A 19995-nucleotide genomic window follows, 5' to 3' on the forward strand; every position below is an offset into this window, starting at 1 on the left:
GTGAGGTAGTGGACAGTGGGACCCTTTTGACTTTTTTGTGTGTTTAGGATTTTGTTTTGTTTTATTTTTATGAAAGTAATGACATTTGAGCGTAAATTTCATCAACAATGAGGTTAAATTCTATGTCCAAATATGGTAGATTCTAAATGTGACTCTTAAACTAGGACTGACTTAAATAGCAAAATGTGACTCTTAAACTGAGACGGAGGGAGTAATCAGTTTGAATTAAGTCGTTGACTATATGTATGAATGGAATCATTTGTTGAAAGTTGCGCTGTCAGTTAGTAATATAGTATGATAGCAACTATGCAATTGTGTCTATAACAAAACAGACAATGATATTTCTAGAAATCTTTGTAACCTAATATACCAATAATTTACCAAAAAGAGGTGTTTAAGCTATAGATGTATAAATATGGACGTCGTCGGCTCAAGAATGCCGGTTCCGAGGGAAGCGGAATCGTAACTGGTCTAGCATGCTTCTTCACGTTTTTGTTTTATAATTAGTAACTAGCGGTTCTGGTTCAAAGTTGACAGTTTTTTTGCCGATTTTGCGGGTTTTGATTTAACGTATTGAACTGGTGATATGAAATTAAAATATAAAACTAAAAATTAAGTAACAAGAGAAAAAAAACGTTACATTGATATTGATTTAATAATTAAATGTTCACAAATTACAAAGTTTAAATAATAAATGAACACTTGATCTAAATAATTACTCATGAAAATAAAATAAATGTAAGAGTCGATAGCTAGCCATCATATGCCATAAAAGTTATAATGACTTATATATGTCTTGTGACAATGTGACGAGTTACTCCCTCCGTCCCACTTTAGAGTCCAGGTCACTTTTGCACACCCATTTTATAAAAATCATAATAAGTAGTTAAAATAGAGAGATGGTAAAGTAAGAGATAGAATAATGTTGAGAAGAGTCTTAATAACATTATTCTTTCTCTTGCTTTACCATTTTTTCACTTTAACTATTTATTATGAATTTTATAAAATAGGTGTACAAAAGTGACCGGGACTCCTAAAGCGGGACAGAGGGAATATTAACTATTGTGTACCTCATATTTTTGTTGGAAATAATGTAGCCTTTACACGGGCAGACTCTTGCTATTACAAAAGAACCAAAAACTAGAAGGTAAATAAAACAAGGTAAATACAATAAAGGAACAAGATGCAAACTATAGTCTTCTTCAAGTCGAGTCGAGGTATCCATCTCTCCACAAGGCGAGATACGCCCCGGCTAGTGCTCACGGATTGGCGCAACGTCCCCATAGATGAAACGACTTTCCTCCTACCGAGTTGAAGCACCTCAAACTCGTAGGCACCAACGAACTTGAATTGGAGGCGAGACCGGACAATGCAATGCTCCTATATGCGAACTAGAATGCTTGAGAGATAGAGAGAAGAGAGAATGATTTGTTGGTGTGTTTTTCATCTCTCAAATCTACACCTATTTATAGGATATGAGTGACCATATAAGAGGTCTCGGTATTAAGATACCTCATAAACATTTTGGAGGTTACAACAAGTTGAAAGGCCAAAGGCCTAGCCTTTTCAAATTTCACACGTGTTCCAACAATCTCCCACATTGGTTAGAGCGCTGCAAGCTCAAACCAACACAAGAGACAAGTGTATGTATGCAGACTCTTTGCTCAGTTCTCGAGAAACGATACTGTATTTAGAGAGGTAACTTGTGATTTTCAACCTTCCATAATTAACACTATCGGAGATACCGGCAGGCTAGTGGACGCAATGCCTTGAACTATTTCTCCTTGTTGTATGCCTAGTCAATAGCATCAACACAATATTGTCTCAACTCCATCAGTTCTCATGTTGTGTTCGTTTCGGCTATGGAACACCTCTTTGGAGTTCATAAGTGACTCACTCAAATGAAGCAGCCCCACTTCTCACTTACATAGGTGATTCTTTCATGAGTATCCTGCCATACTGCGTCTCCTTGAGATTTCAAGAATCATTAAAAGTCAAAAGACGTAACCTCTTACCACGTACAGGTTACAACACTCAATGCTTTCTAAAGAAAGGGTGAACATTAAAATCTTCTTAGTGTTACAGGTAGATTTGTATAGCTTTGTTTTCCCATTGAACCAATCCCATGGGATCTCCAATCGTATGGTTGGGTTACCATTATACTCTTCTTTTAAGATGTGGTTTTCAGTCTCATTCCTTTTAGCAATTTATGCATTTGATCACGGTTTAAACCTTCTGTTAACGGATCCGCTAAGTTATCCACTGACTTAACATAGTCAACTACGATAACACCACTTGTGATCAACTCCCTTACGGTATTATGTCGTCGACGAATGTGTCGAGACTTACCATTATGGAAGTCACTGTGTGCTCTACCTATAGCTATTTTGCTATCACAGTGTATCACTATTGTATGCACTGGCTTCTTCCAGCATGGAATACATTCAAGGAAATTTCTGAGCCACTCGGCTTCTTCCCCTGCTTTATCCAATGCGATAAACTTGGATTCCATGGTGGAGCGAGCAATACATGTCTGTTTCGTTGACTTCCACGAAATAACACCACCCCCCACAGTGAACACATACCCACTCGTCGAAAATGAGTCTTTCGAATCAGAGATCCAATTTGCGTCACAGTACCCTTCAAGTACTTGAGGATATCTTGTATAGTGCAGTCCAAAGTCAATAGTATACTTCAAGTATCTCAAAACTCTGCAAAGAGCTTTCTAATGTTCCTTGCTTGGGTTGCTCGTGAATCGGCTCAGCTTGTTCACCGTACAAGCAAGATCAGGTCGAGTAGAGTTCGTGATAAACATCAAACTTCCTATAACCTTTGCATACTCTTCTTGAGCAACAGGCTCACCCATATTCATCCTTAGATGGACATTAAGCTCCAAAGGAGTCTTTGCTGGCTTACAATCAAACGAGTTGAATTTCTTAAGCATTTTCTCAACATAATGAGATTGCGTTAAGGCAATTCCCTCATTAGTCCTCAATATTTTGATTCCGAGAATCACATCAGCTAGACTCATATCTTTCATATCGAAATTTCTTTTCAACATATTTTTTGTCTCGTTAATAATAGCACTATTGCTTCCCATTATCAACATATCATCAACATACAGACACATAATAACAAATCCGTTATCTGTGTTCTTAATGTAAACATACTTATCACACTCATTGATAGTGAATCCATTTGTCAATATCACATTGTCAAACTTCATGTGCTACTGCAACGGCGCTTGCTTCAATCCATAAAGAGACTTTACAAATTTGCATACCCTGCGCTCTTGCCTGGGCACAACAAACCCTTCAGGTTGCTCCATGTATATCTCTTCTTCCAAATCACTATTCAGAAACGCAGTTTTCACATCCATTTGGTGAATCTCAAGATTGTGCAACGCAGCAATCACAAGAAGCACCCGGATAGAAGCTATTCTCGTAACAGGTGAGTAAGTATCAAAGAAGTCATGCCCTTCTTTCTGTTTAAAACCTTTGACCACTAGGCGAGCTTTGTACTTGTCTACAGTACCATCGGGTTTATATTTCTTTTTCAGAATCCACTTGCATTCTAAGGCCTTACAGCCTTCCGGCAAGTCTACTAACACCCATGTGTTATTTAGCATGATGGATTCCATTTCACTGTTGATAGCTTCTAGCCACCACACTGCGTCTGGGCCAGACAGTGCTTCTGATAGTGACTTTGGTTCACCATCCAACATAAAAGTTATGAAATCTGGACCAAAAGTCTTAGCAACTCTAACTCTTTTACCACGTCTTCGTTCTACATCCCCAGGACTTGTCTTCGTCACTTTTGGAGAATTAGAACTAGTGGTTTCATCCATCATTCTTTCACTAGAATGATCATCTTGCTTCTTGTAAGGAAACACATTCTCAAAGAATACAACATTAATCGACTCAATTATTGTTCCTTCAGCTACATCAGGTATGGTTGACTTATGAACTAGGAAGCGACACGCGCTGCTGTTAAGTGCATATCCAATGAAGATGCAATCAACTGTTTTATGGTCAATTGCAACTTGCTTTGGAGGTGGCACTTGTACCTTTGCTAAACACCCCACACTTTGAGGTATGTATATGAAGGTTTCTTTTCCTTCCACAATTCATAAAGAGTCACATCCCTATTTTTTAGTGGAATCTTATTCAAGATGTAATTCGCGGTTAGCAGAGCTTCCCCCCCCCCCAACATGTTTTGGGGTAAACCTGAATTAATCAACAGAGCATTCAGCATCTCTTTAAGTGTTCGATTTTTACGTTCAGCAACACCATTCGACTGAGGAGAATATGGAGCTGTGGTTTGGTGAATTATACCACTTGCATGACATAATTTTACGAACGGCGCCACATATTCACCACCTATATCACTTCTAACACACTTAATTCGACAATTAAGTTGATTTTTGGCTTCATTTTTGAAGTCTTTAAACACTTCAATTGCCTCATCTTTACTTTTTAATAAGTAAATGTAACAATACTTTGTGCAATCATCAATGAATGTGATGAAATACTTTTTACCACCTCTAATTTGCACAAATTTTAAATCACATATATCTATATGGATCAATTTTAGAGGTTTTGTGTTCCGTTTTACCGAGCAGAACGACAGCTTGGTCATTTTTTCTTCAACACAGACTTCACATTTCTTTTTTGAATTAAACTCATTAACTTTTAGTAAATCAAGATTTACTAATCTTTTTATAACATTTAGATCATATGTCCTAATCTACAATGCCATAAATTGGAGCACTCAAGCAAGTAAGACGAAGAAGCATTCTTATTATCTTTCACTTGATTCAGTACACAGCCAGTGGCCATTACACTAAGTTTGAATAAGCCATTGGAAAGATAACCTTTTCCAAGGAAAGTACCAAGCTTAGATAACATAAACTTATCAGAATCAAACAATAGCATAAAGTCATGACTAACAAGCAAACTACCAGAAACAAGATTTTTGCGGATGTCTGGGACATGCAGCATTTCGTTCAGCTTCAGCTCATGACCAGATGTCATTAAGAGCTTCACTTCTCTCATGCCAACGACTTCAGATGAGTCTTGGTTTTCCATGTGGAGCTTTTTCCCTTCAACTTGCTTATAGGTCGAAAATTGGCTAAGGTCAGAGCATACATGCACAATAGCCCCAGTGTCAACAAACCAAGCATTCGGATTGTCAACGTGGTTCACTTCAGAGAACACACCAGATAGATCATCATTGTTGAAGTCTATCTCGACCATGTGAGCACTGTTCTTGAATTTCATCTTCTTAGGCCTTCGACAGTCCTTCGTCATGTGGCCCGGCTTATCACAGTTGAAGCAGTTTCCTTCAAACTTTCGGACACCAGCTACCTTCCTTTTGCCCTTGTCATTTTCCCTCGGGCGGGGACGCTTGGAAGTTCCTCCCTTCTCCATCAGATTTGCCTTGGCATCTTCAGGCCCTCCTGACTTCTGATGGTACCGCCTATTATCCTCTTCAACACGAAGACGGACAATCAGTTCTTCTGGCTTCATCTCATTTCTCTTGTGCTTTAGGTAGTTCTTGAAATCCGTCCAGCACGGAGGAACTTTCTCGACCATTGATCCAACAACAAACTGGTATGGCAAGGCCATCCCTTCAGCGTGGACATCATGGATAATGATTTGCAATTCTTCAGCTTGCTCTACCACTGAGCGAGAGTCCACCATCACGTAGTCCAGAAACTTTGCTACTACAAATTTCTTTGTACCGGCGTCCTCAACGCGATACTTCTTGTCAAGAGCCTCCCACAAAGCTTTGGAGGTTTTAGCCCCTGTAAAGATAGAATAGAGACTATCTCCTAAGCCGTTCAAGATATAGTTCTTGCACAAGAAATCTCCTTGATGCCAAACATTATAGGCAGCCCGAACATTAAAGTCCGTCTCCTCAAATACAGTTGGAGCATCCTCCTTGAGGAAATTAGCAACACCTAACGTAGTTAGGTAAAACAGCATCTATTGTTGCCAACGTTTGAAATCCAAGCCCTTAAATTTTTCGGGCTTATCAGCTTGAGCCATGACGCTTGAGGTCAAAACATGTGCCATTGTTGAGGAGCCAGCTGCAGCAGAAGATGGTCTAATGAAGTTGTTTCCGTTCCCTCCAGCTTCGGTCGACATGATTTCAGCAAGAATACACTATCTCGTCTTGCGATTGTTGGAAATATTATAGCCTTTACACAGTCAAATTCTTACTATTACAAAAGAACCAAAAACTAGAAGGTAAATAAAACAAGGTTAATACAATAAAGGAACAAGAAGCAAACTATAATCTTCTTCAAGTCGAGTCGAGGTATCCCTCTCTCACGGATTGGCGCAACGTCCCCCAGGATGAAACGATTTTCCTCCTACCGAGTTGAAACACCTCAAACTCGTAGGCACCGGTGAACTTGAATTGGAGGTGAGAACTGAGCAATGCAATGCTCCTATATGCGAACTAGAATGCTTGAGAGCTAGAGAGAATGATTTGTTGGTGTGTTTTCCATCTCTCAAATCCACACCTATTTATGGGATAGGAGTGATCATATGAGAAGTCTCGGCATTAAGGTACCTCAAAAATATTTTAAAGGTTACCACAAGTTGAAAGTCTAAAGGCCTATCCTTTTCAAATTTCACACGTGTTCCAACAGTTTTTATGGGCAAAAGTCACAAAATCAGCTCCAAACTTTGACGTGTGGAACAATTACAACCATATGAATTAATACATAACGTACAAAGTGGAAACTCATGGTTTACAAATGCGGCAGGGAGAGTTGGACTTGGAGCTAATGGCATCTTGTGGCAAAATGATGTGATTCTTCATCATATAGTCCCCCTCATGACATCATTGCTTCTGGTCTAGTCTCAGGTGCGTCCCCTAGACACGATGATTGGGCATAGAATCCACCCAAAAAATTAATTAAAGATGGAGGTTGCGCTCATAGCACCATGCTGCATGAGCCCCCGTCACCGCCATTGCAACCGTCAACTTGTCATCGTGTCTAGAAATTACAGACTTCCGCATTATACAATCAATTATTCTTTTTATACTGTACGGGGGTGTTCGGTTTGCAAGATTGTATCCGGAATTAAATTTGTAGTGTGTTTGGTAATGAGATTCAACCCCACAACTCAATCCTAGATGGATAATTATGGGATAATTAGTCATAGCTAACCCCCTATGACTATAATAATTGCACAACTCAATCCTAAATTGTATCTTGGTATTATTTTATCTTGCAAACCGAACACCACTTATGACAATTGTTTTAGTCTCTTTTTGGGTGGATTCTCACTTTCTCAACATCGAAAAATACTCTACAATTAACATCGAAAATAACCCCATTGTCAAAATCCTACCTTCGCTATTGTGTATATAGTAATGTTTGTTATTCACATTCTAACCTAGGTTGGTATATTTAAATTTATCATATCGTATTAGAATTGTGACTCAATTTAGCATCTTTCCCTAGAATGTACTTTGACGTTTGCACGTATGCGGTTCATGAACTTTGGAAATATCATTTGCGGTCCATGGACTTTGATGTTTGCACGATTTTTGTTCTTTTGAACTTTTCTCATTTTTTTCGACTAAAATGCCCACTAGCAAGGAGGGCATTTTCATAATTTTCTTTATCAACTCATTTATATTGGCACACTTAAATTTCTCTATCTTCTCTTATCTATTTTGCATTTAAATAGTTTTATTTTCAATACTTTTCTTAATCAACGTATGTATGTTTGGCACACTCAAAATTTTCAATTCATTTCATCTCTTATCTATTTTGCATTTAAATAGTTTTATTTTCCATACTTTTCTTAACCAACTTATGTATGTTTGGCACACTCAAAATTTTCAATTCATTTCATCTCATGAAGATTCAAGTATGAGGCATAATCTATTTGATTTCCTTTTGCAGTTTATTAAATAAAAGTGATAATATTAGTTGTAACAATTTTCAGCTGGCTATTATTTCCCCCTTTTAGATGAAATTTTATAAATTAATATTTTCATGAATAAATAATTGTTCCTACGCTAATCTAAATTGTACTAAGCACATTTTAACACATTTACATTACTCTTACACATTAATGAATCAAGTTAAAAGTAAAATAAAAGTGTAGAAAACTAATCTATTTTTAACCTTTAAAGATCGCATACATGATACATACAAACGGCAAGTGTAGGACTAGGAGCCATTTTTGTAATTTTAATTTTACCTAAAATTAACCTGTGTGTAGGAAAATTTGGACGGTGATGCAGCATTGATTTAGGACGTACACGTAGATTTTTGAATAATTAAATATAGTTTTGAACACGTTATAAAAACTGTAATATGTCGGCTATTAATGCCCATTTAATTTACTTTTTTCCTTCTTTTGTTGGTTATTAGACTAAGATATCTACTAGCCGATTTAATAACTATTCTGTGTATTAACTTATAGACATTTTGATGGAAGGTGAGATAGCTAATCAAATAATTTAAGGGTATTTCATATCTAAAGACATGTATCGATCTCTTATTTATTTAATTAAAAATAGAATAATTTCGTGTCATTCAACCATACCCATTGAGTTTACCTATTTACTAAATTTATTGAAAGTATGATGACACTTTTACATTTTCTCTATTTATTTTTTCAGCAAATGAAGTGATGTAGTACTACTACAATTAGAATTTAAGTTTTGTTGGGCAAGCTAGACGCAAAAGAATATCAGTTTTATTTATATCTTCGTTCTCCAGTATTTATTTCGTGAATATACTTGTTTATTTACTTAAATTGGACAACCTAAGTAGTAGTAATAAATTTCTGGAGTAATTTTATTTGTTTCAGTTTATTATGATACCGATTACTCTCCGTCTCACAAGTGTATGCATTTTTTTCTTTTTTAGTTCGTCCAACAGGAGTATGCATATTCTAATTTTGGAAACTCTTTTCTCTTTATTGAGATGAGACTCATTTCCACTAATAATACTTTAATTACTCTTTCTTTTCATCTCTCTCTTACTTTATTAGTTGTGTATTAAAATTCGTGTCAAACCAAAAAATACAAATTTTATGGGACGAAAAGAGTATAATTTTAGCATAATCATGAATAGGGGAAGACAGAAAAAATAATACTTGTAACAAATTTGAATAAATTTTTTATTCAAATTTTCGAATAAAAATACTTCCTCCGTCCTAAGGTAGTTGCAGTATTTCTTTTTGGCACGGAATTTAAGAAATTGATGTGTTAGAGGTTAAAATAAATAGAGTGAAATAAGAGAGGAAATAAAGTAAGAAGTATGAGAGGGGAAAAAGCTTTTGCTAAAAAGGAAATGATTCAACTACTTTGGGACAACCCTAAAAGAGATACGACTTAACTATCTAGAAAATATATATTTTTAAATAATTTATATTATTAATAGGGAGTAGGGACGTTGGCAATTTGGCATACCACCTTACATAAATTTTAAATAAATTTAATTTTAAAAATTCTGTGAAAAAAAATGAAAATTACAGTTATTAGGGGCTTTAAGTCCATAGGCTCTTCACTTGGATCGGCCCATATTTCATGCGTTGATTTTTAGGTTGGACACTGAAGAATTTTGACCTTAATTAATGTGAATTTCATGGCTTACGTGATTTAGAAAGATGGTGAAGGGATGATTGATGAATGAAAAGTAGTAACGGTGAAGCAATTATGTCAGGTCAATTATATAACTAATAATTAGCCATTTTTTATACTCCCTAGTTTTTTAAAAATAACAACTATTTTATTTTGGACCGTTCCTTAAAAATAAAAACTTTAGAATATTTCTATTTTAAGATACGAACCCCACAATCCAATAACTCTACTTTCACTATTCTCGAGAAAAAATTTACTAGTCAAGACACACCAAGGTCATTATGTGTCATTATGACTTAGTATGTCTACCCAATAATTATTTGATAAATGAAAATAGATTAACACCTAAACTAATCTCATCTAATGGGACATTAACTTTATTTGGAAAATACTTACATATGGTAATATTTGTGAACTTCCTATATACTCCTACAAATCTCAAATATGCATTCATATGCACACACATATATAGCGTATATATTAAGAAAATATTTTTGAAAGATTTTTATCATAATTTTAAGTTTGAACTAGTAATATTTATTCATTTATGATGTACACAGATATTTAATACTATATTAACTATTTATACGGAGTACTAATTTTGAAAGGGTTAATGTGATCACGATTAGTATTTGTTTTAATTATTTTCAATTTTGAATGTAATTGCTATTTTTACCTGAGTACATCTATTGTATTGTGTTTTTGGAGTTTTTTCATACCATATAAATATATTTGATGTAATAATATTAATTATTTTGATAATGTTGTAATCATTCATATGGTTAATGATGTGGAATGGCAAAAAAAAACTAAACCGTATATATTTTAAATATGCGCAAAAATATTTTACATCACAATTAATATCATGTGAAAATTAATAATATTAATTTAATTAAAAGTAACTAAAGTGTATATCATATGAAAATTAAAAAAAAAGTTAATTACAGTAATATCATATGAAAATTAAGTTTTAACTAAAATATTTTACATCATGATTAATATCATAAAGATTAACAAAATTAAGTTAATTAAAATAATTTCAATGAATTTGTTCAGAAGACTAATCACGAAATTATGTGAATATACATGGATGATGGATGCATATTTTTCATATATAGGAAGTTCAAAAGGTGTTACCATATTTTGGCCTTTTTCTAAAGAAGTGAATGACATATTATGTACGATTAGTTTGAGTATTAATCACTTTCCATTTGTCAAATAATTATTGGGTAGATATACCATGTCATAATGACGCCTTGATGTGTCTTGACTAGTGAATTTTTTCTCCTTTTTCTCTTAGTCTATCTTACTTTACTTATTTTTATTTTCTTCTCTCTTACTTTACCAATTGTGCATTAAAACTCGTGACTTTTCAAATGTTTGTGCAAATGAAAATATCTTTCATATTCGATATTAATTTAATAAAAAATATACATGTACATATTATTCTCTGAAAGTGGCAAAAATGCTAAATGGGGAGTACACATTTTGTAGTAATATCTAATATTATAACAATTTATATTGCTATTAGTATGTCTTTACAAAACAAAGACAATTTATTTTACAACGTAACTATGCAAAGTTTCAACAATTATGATTGGATGTTTCAAAATTAATAGAATAAGAATTTAAATTTATATATTCACTCAAATCCATATATTTTAATTTCATGATTAATGATATATATCCTATGCTTGGCACATAGCACCTTAGTTATGACATTATCAATTATTTGACAATTTTAAATAGATTAATATAATTAAACTGAAACCATGATAGGCATATCTCCAATGGGAATAATAACTGTTCAAACATTATTCTTTCGCAAATAATACAAATAATTATCCAATATTTAACTTATTCTTCAACCACAACCCAATTATATAATACAATAGACGAATAATTTGTATTTAACTGCAATTCAAACTAATATTCAGTTACATTCATTTACACTACATCACATTATATTTTAAACTCGTCATATCCAAACCTTAAAAAATAAAATCAAAATAAATTATGCTCACTATTTAATTTAGTGCTAGTGGCAATGATACAAAATTAAAACGAAATAATACTCATAAATTATGTCAATATATATATATATATATATATATATATATATATAGTTTATTAGTATTTTCTTCAAAATTATTAATGGAATACACTTTCAATACAATTACTCATTCGACCGAAATTGCTCGTAGTTGAGACAAATCAGAAAATTAATAAATTAGCTTATTTATATTAAAAAATTCCAAAAAATAGAAAATGCTTAAATTCAATTTATTTTGGTAAATATCCCTAAACAATTCTCACAAATTTTTAAAACAAACACCAACTTTTTAATCAACATATATTCGTAAATGTAAATTTCTAAAATCTGATACTACTATCATTAGTTATTTAATTTACATTCTAGAGGAGTAGCCATTTAATTTTCTTAACTAGGAATCATTGTCATGTAATTACAATAAATGATCTCTTCGAAAATATATTTGCCTAAATTCTCACCAAATAAAAATAAAAAATTCCGATTCCTTGAAGAAGAGGGAAAAAAAAGCTCCCTACAAATTGTAGAATAAATGAATGTAATTATGAAAACCACTAACGCAGTTAAAATCCTACAAATTCAACGGCAAAATGCCCATAGAGTTGATTTATTTAAAACTTGCGGTCACAAAATTCATTTTTATCGTATGTCGACAACTAAGCATCAACAAATTCACTACTTTTCATTTAATTTCCTTAACTGAACAAACTTCAATTAAATACTCAACATAATTATACCACCAAAAATTATCTCGTAATTTATTTCTGGCAAAACAAAAGATATTTTCCGCACACAATTTGAATCCACAACAATTGCGAGTATAAAATATGGGATACTTTGTTTTTGTTTTTTGCTGGAATGGAATACATGAATAAGATTTTTTTGATTTAATAAATGTAGTAAGTATTCAATGTTTTTTCCCTCCCAGAAAAAGGTGTTTGGCTGCTTTTTCTTTAGAAAGAAAGCACCTGCCCCAGGCCTATCAAAAATATCACAGCGGTGCTTTGATTCCATTGCAATTGCATCATTTGCATGTTTAATTTCTATTTTATTGATTTCCATGAAACAACAGTCAGCTTTCACAAAGAATAAACAATTTTTGTGTGACTATATTTGTCCCATCTAATTTCACATCGTTACCCTAAAACAAGAAAAGGCGAAATAAGTGTGTTTACCTACTAATAGTTTGTTAATGAATGGTATCAAAAATTTTGAATTTTATACGGCCCTTTAAAGAATAAATATCACAGTTTGACTCACCGAATTCTTTTAAAACTATAAAGAAAATTGGTAAAATTAATGAAAGGTAGAAGAGTAAAAATGTGAGTGAAATTAGTTAATTAAATATGAGATCTATTAGTAAATTGAGATATTTAATGAAGGAACTAAAAATAAAAATATTGCAGAGTTTATGACATAAAAATAGGTATATTTGCTTGTAAAAGGGAGTGTTATATTGCTAACTCAATACTTAATTACTAACTATAATTAAATAATAACCATTAGATATACAAATTAAGGGCCTAGATCATTAGCTTGGAGATAAAAAAACATTAATAAGGATATTAAGGTCAATTTACAACAAATTAGTTAAAACTAACTTTTGAAAAATATCTCATAACTTTAAAACACATATAACTATCTTGCTTTAAATTATTTTTTCGCACAACATAAATCAAATTAGAGATAATTTAATAAGGATTCTAATGAGATATCACTTGCATATGTTCCGATGTTAAAATTTGGAAAAAAAATCAAAAATTTTAAATTTTTTCGTACAGCAACAAATGTCAACATAATATATAAAATATGTCACTATAATACACATAGAATGTCAAAATAAGCAATGTGTTAACATTCTCAGAGCATTGTGTTGACATTATCAAAACATTGTATTGATATTTTCGAAACACTATAATCACATTTTTATCAAAAACCCTAATTTGATAGTTTTTTTTATCTTTTTCGCTTTAATTAATAAAAATAAAAATTACACGTGACAAATTATAAACCACAAGTTTTTTAAAATCCTATGGTCTTAAATTAGTTGTAGTTAGCAATTAAATGATGAGTTGACAATTGATCACTCCTCTGCTTGTAAATTCATAAATTTTTACTAAATTCTGATTTTGCATATTAATATAAAAACTAAATAAGGATATTTGTTTATAAATTCACGGACTTCCACTACACTCTGATTTTGTATATTAACTTTAAAATATGTATGTAAATTACTAGCTATTGGTTTTTTCATTATGCAACCAATCAAGATTCTGACGATAACATGACTTGATACGACTTACTTATACGATACTATCATCAAATCATTTCTCGATCAGATATTGGTCATAGAAGAGGGACATCAATAAAAATGAACTATAGACAGCGAAACGACAAGTGATTAATCTCCCTTTTTTGTTTGTTCCACTACAAGTGATAGATTTTTCGTTCTTATCTAAAAGCAAAAGATCTAATCTCCTACTTTACTCTCTATCATACTTTACTTTCCGTTTATTTCTTTTACTTTATCCCTATCCTACTTTATTCTCTACACTTAACTAAAAAAATATCATTTTCTTAAAATTCGACGTCTTAAATCTCTTTTCCATCTATTTCTTTCTTAATACAAACCACAATTAAACACATAAAATTATTGAATATAATATAATAAAATATTTTTATTGCGAATTGTTTTTGATTATTTATAAAATCAGAATAAATTACTTAAGAAATGGAGTAATAATATAGAAATAGAGCGGCCCATTTACAGTTGAAAGTGAGAATATAACCGCACCCAAATAGCCCCCTAAAACCCTTGTCCACCTCACCTCTCCTATATAAATCCCAGTGTTTTGCTACTCCATTTCTTGCCACCCTAAAAATCATGGTCTACATAACTACTCTCCAACCTGCCTAGCCTACAACACATTTCCATTCTAAAATTCCGGAAATGCTGTTGTCAATATTCCTTGCTCTGTTTCTACCCTGCGCCGGAATGAGCGTCATTTTCCTCATATACATCTGCTTGCTTTGCTACTCTGCGCGCGGAAGCAACGAGGCTGACCATTTCCGCACGCCGGTAAAGCCCGCTCAAAACAGAGGCCTCTCCGCCTCCGATCTCCAGAAGCTCCCCAAGGTGACCGGCAAAGATCTTGTCATGGACACCGACTGCGCCATCTGCTTAGACGAAATCGAGGCCGAGCAACCGGCCAGGATGGTTCCCGGTTGCAACCACGGCTTCCATCTAGAATGCGCCGACGCGTGGCTCACTAAAAACTCCATTTGCCCTGTTTGCAGAGCTAACCTGTTCAATCCCGATCAAATCAGCCCCTGCTGAATCCATCAATTCATTCGTTTTCCGATTTTGTACCGATTTTTGATTGAATGGAATAGAATAGATTGTGTATAGAATTGCTATTAACAAGTTATTTTGTTTACGAGTTTCATTCATTAATTAGTTGTGTTTTGATGAAAAATGAGAGAGGTGGAATTGAATTGTTAAGCAGCTGGCAACTTGGGTTGCGTGAGAAATTGCATTTTGGTTGACACGTAGTGCGTTAATTATTAGCCTCTAGAGACGGAGCATTTAACCAACATTTTTATTTGGGAAATCTTGTATGTGATCTACTATTACGTCTTAAAATGGCAACAATTGCTGCAATTCTCTTTGTTTGCTATTTTGTTGTGTAATATTATCATATTTTAATCGTTTAATATCGAAATCATGTAAATCAAATTTGTGTCAATCTCACGTCGTGTCGATCCATATTATAATGAGTCATTAACAAATTCGTGGCAGGTGCATGTAATGTCTTATTGGGTTGGATCGTTATTAGATTAACCCGATAATAATGATTCAACTTGCACAATTTGTCACCCTTTGTGTAATTATGTATATAATGAAGCACCGTGTCATGCCCAATTCATACCAGTTTAAGAGATAGAACTAATATATAAATGGCGGTTCTTGTTAAATGTCGAAATTTCAATATAATTGACCTTTCTTACGAAAATTAACAAAAATTTACTTTGTTGCTCGATTCCCGCCTGTGAATTTCTGATGTATTTCACAGGTCTCCAGTGTCAAAATTAAGTACTAGTACTAGTATTATTATATGGCATGGAATATTTAATAAAGTCGAGTTTTTAGCGTCATGAAACAACACCTAAAAATCAAACTACGGAATATTTTTGGAAGAGTTTAAATAGTTGTGTAGTACATTATTGTAGTTATAAATCATAAATACTTTTTAGGTATTTTTATTTTTTTCAAATAGTCCTTGTATTTTAATGAAATTATTAACTCACAGGTAGAAAATCATTTTTTAGCGTATACTCGACATAAAAGTTCACTAGCACAAAAAAGTTATGCTAAATTACATGAGCAAGCAACATTTTAGCGTATGCTTGACAACTAAGCATTCACTACTTATTTCATTTAATTTCCGTAACTTAATAATTTTCAATTAATTACTCAATATATATTATTCCAGCAAAATATGATCTCAAAATGTATTTCTCTTAAAACAATTTAAAGATACCTTAGTGTAATTATTAGTATTTAAGATACTTTTATTCGTTCAAATAGTTCTTAATATTTTATTGAAACTATTAACACATGGCAAAGGTGTTCAAGTATCTGCCCACTAAACTATTCTAGTACTCTCTCCGTCACATATTAGATGGCGCATTTAAGGAATGACACGAGATTTTAGGAAAAGTTATTTTGTGTGTTAAGTGTAGAGAGAAAATAGTATATTTATATTAATGTGAGAGGGAACTTTTTCCAAAAAAAGAAATGGGACATCTTTTGTGCGACAAACTAAAAAGGAAAGTGTGACATCTATTATGGGACAGAGGGAGTATTATATTAGTGAGCATAAGCATTTTTTATGTTCACTAAAACGCGATTCATAAAATTTTGCAAATACTACTATTCGCTAAATAGTTAGCAATAAAGAAGTACTATGATTTTTATGATTACGTTGATTTTTTAAATTAAGATATTTTTGCCACATGATTTTTTAAATTAAGGTATTTTTGTTAAATGAACAATTGTTTAGGCTCTAAATTGCAATTTTCGCTAAAGCAAATGATAATGAAAACTAATTATTTGAAATATGTTACGTGGATTCATTGCTTAGCGCACCCATAATACACCATAATGTACTATGTGCAGTGATGTATGATGTATGTTTCTCTTTACAATGCAATCGATACACGTAATTAAATAAATCGGTAATTAATGTCAATAAAATCACAACCTCTACCTAAACTCTAATTTAGACACGAAATTTTTTATTTTTTTTAGTAGCATCAAAACATTACACTTAAGAATGTCAATCGGGCTAACGCATTCGGATTCGGATCAAACCACTCGGGTTGCCGAGCTAATTCGAATCGGGCTATTTGAGTTATGAATTTTTTGGGTCATAAATTTTCAGCACTAACCCTAACCACCGGGTTTCGGGCTAACCCATCAAGCTATTCAGGCCTAAAAACTTTCAAAAATAATCTCTTGTAATCAAAATTTTTGTCTATAAAATGATTTTAAATTTTAGATTTTTTTTTTCTTCTTAGTTTTAGATAGTACATATAAAACCTTCAATTTTTCATAGGAATCCTCAATAATAGTTGGAGAAAGAATTTCATCTCGATCAACTATAACATTAACAAAGATAAATAAAAAACAAATCAATCAATTTGAATTAAAACTTGTGTTCGTATCATTATTTTGATATTGTTTATAATTAATTCTTTATGAAAATTAAAAATCATATCTTACAGGAATCATCATTAAAGTGATCAATATATTAAGATTTTGATGGGTTAATTCCTAATTTTGTCTTGATTGGCTTTGGTGGTGGTAAATCAGTAGTAGGAGTTGATGGGACAATTAGGGATGTCAGTGTAGCCCGCAACCCGTGGGCAGACCCGAATTGCCCGCCAAATTTATACGATTAGGGTTGAAAATTTATAGTCCAATAAAATTACAACCCGATTAGCCCGCACCTGAATAACCCGCAACCCGCTAGGGCCAGACCCGAAAACTCGATAAAATTTCTATTGTTCTATTTATTTGACTACTACTAATTCGCCACTTCACTGATTATTTTTATAATATAGATAACTACAAAAATAACTTTTAATTTTATATTAAATATATAAATTATATATTAAATTTTTATGAATATAATAATAGACAAATAAATTAGTAACTTCAAATTCACTAAAAATATTTAAATTTCTAAAACATGCTTTATATTTTCTCGAAATATGTTTATATTTTATCTTGCACAAATCTCAAATATTAATATTGAGTAAATGTCAATTTTGGTCCTAAACATATGACCAAAATATGAATTTGGTCAAAAATATGAATTTGGTCAAAAACATTCACTTTTTGAAAAACAAGTTCGTAACAAATGAAATCCTAGTCGGAGTGGTCCTTTTTTTACGGTTACATCAAAAAAACTAACGGTCATGCCGATGTGCAATTAGCGTTGACCGTTAGTTTTTTTACGGAACCGTAAAAAAAAACTACTTCGTCCACATTTTCATTTATTATGGACATATTTTTCAAAATGTGAATGTTTTGGACCAAATTCGTATTTTGGTCATATGTTTAGGACCAAAATTGGCTTTTACTCATTAATATTTGACCATGTTTATGTTTATATTTGATTTTAAGCATACATATCTCAAATTATCAAATTTATCATAATTAACTGTTTTACATTTTATAAATATAACTAATTTTCATCACTATTTATTTAATTGATCGCATGTTAATTTTATTGGTGGCAACCGATTAACCCGCTGGCTAGCTCGAAATCCGAGCTTTTGGGTCAGGGTTAAACTTTTATAAATTGAAAAAAAATCACAACCTGATTAACCCGCAACCTGATAAGGTTGGCCCGAAACCCGCTGGGCTGACCCGATTGACATCCCTAGGGACAATGGAATAATGAGTCGATGTGGAATTTGAAAGTTGATAGTAAGAGATTGAGTGGAAAAGTGTAGAAAGAAGATTGAAGAAGATTAATGATTTGCTACTTGAAATTCAAAAATACAAAATATCGGTAAAACTTAATATTTTTTATTTAAAAATTGCAACCCGTTCAGGCCAACCCGTTTAACCCAACCTACCCTTACGGGCTAACCTGTTTAACCCGTTTTATATTCAGGTTACAAAATTACAACCTTCACCCTCTAATTTCCCAGCTATTCGAGTCAATACATGATTCTTAGGTTGGATTGACATCTCTTATTACATTGTTTAGTTATCCGCATATACTTCGCCCAAATTCATTTCGAAATCTTTCATTTTTGGAGCGAGGTTGTTGTATTTTTTATTGCTTTCTTAAATAATTGCAAAAAAAAACACTTATAATCTAAATATTTTAATCAAAGCCGTGTCAAATTTCAAAATTATTTGCTTTACATGCTTGTCTAAATATTGAGCCAATTAAAATCCATGTAAAATAATGCCATATTAGCAATTGATCTCCTTAATTCAATCGTGTACCAAACTAATTTTGACTCATTTTGTTCAAGTAGCGTGCAATAAGTAAAATAACAGTAGCAATATGAATCTTCAAGAGCAAATATCGTTCACCATTGAAAAATATCCCAAATTAATGTTCATTTAAATGTATATCCCAAATTATATACTAGCATTTATCAAATCTATAATGTGAAGACTTTGTTAGCCATTAAAAATTTCTCCAAATATTAATTAAATGATTGAATTGATTAAATTAAATCAAGTTATTCATTTAATTAGTAAAATTTATTTAATCTATTTATAAATAAAATTAAAGAAAAAATTGTCTAAAATAATTTCGTTAAGGTGTACCATGACAACACTCAAAATTTTCAAGCATTAGTCAGTAACCACGCGCATGAAGCTCATCTATAACTCCAACGCAATATGATGGAAGAGATTTGAATAAGTTACCATTGATGCGTATTTGTATGTTTTTAAGCTTGTTTCTTGTTGTAAATTTTTTTCAATATTGTAAACAATGAAGAGTTTCATATTATAATATTTGGATATTTCAATTTATTTTATTTTATAAAACAATAAACAAAAAATTATAAAAAATAAACAAAATAATGGTGGTATAAGAAACGGAGATGTGCTAATGAATAGGGGGGCAAACTATTGCACGAAGATTGATTGGATGATAAAATACTGACGTGGCAAGAGGAAAACGAAGATGGGTTGAGTGATAGCCGACACTGCCATGAGTGCTCTAAAATTAATACTCCATCCGTCCCATTAAATAAGCAACATTTGGGAATCGGCACGGGTTTTTATGTAG

At 32.4% G+C, this 19995-nt stretch overlaps 1 protein-coding gene across 1 annotated transcript; it reads left to right on the forward strand.

Annotated features, from left to right (window-relative positions):
* The first annotated feature begins 14504 nt into the window (after nt 1–14504).
* On the forward strand, nt 14505–15105 carry LOC121779349 (E3 ubiquitin-protein ligase ATL23-like). Its single transcript, XM_042176678.1, has one exon. It carries the CDS (start codon nt 14619–14621, stop codon nt 15003–15005), a length of 387 nt encoding a protein of 128 aa, XP_042032612.1. The 5' UTR covers nt 14505–14618; the 3' UTR covers nt 15006–15105.
* Nucleotides 15106–19995: the final 4890 nt, after the last annotated feature.

The sequence above is a fragment of the Salvia splendens genome, chromosome 19, assembly GCF_004379255.2.
Source record: "Salvia splendens isolate huo1 chromosome 19, SspV2, whole genome shotgun sequence".
Taxonomy (NCBI): domain Eukaryota; kingdom Viridiplantae; phylum Streptophyta; class Magnoliopsida; order Lamiales; family Lamiaceae; genus Salvia; species Salvia splendens.

Coding starts and splice junctions, on each gene's coding strand:
- LOC121779349 (XM_042176678.1), top strand. CDS start 14,619: ATGCTGTTGTCAATATTCCTTGCTCTGTTTCTACCCTGCGCCGGAATG.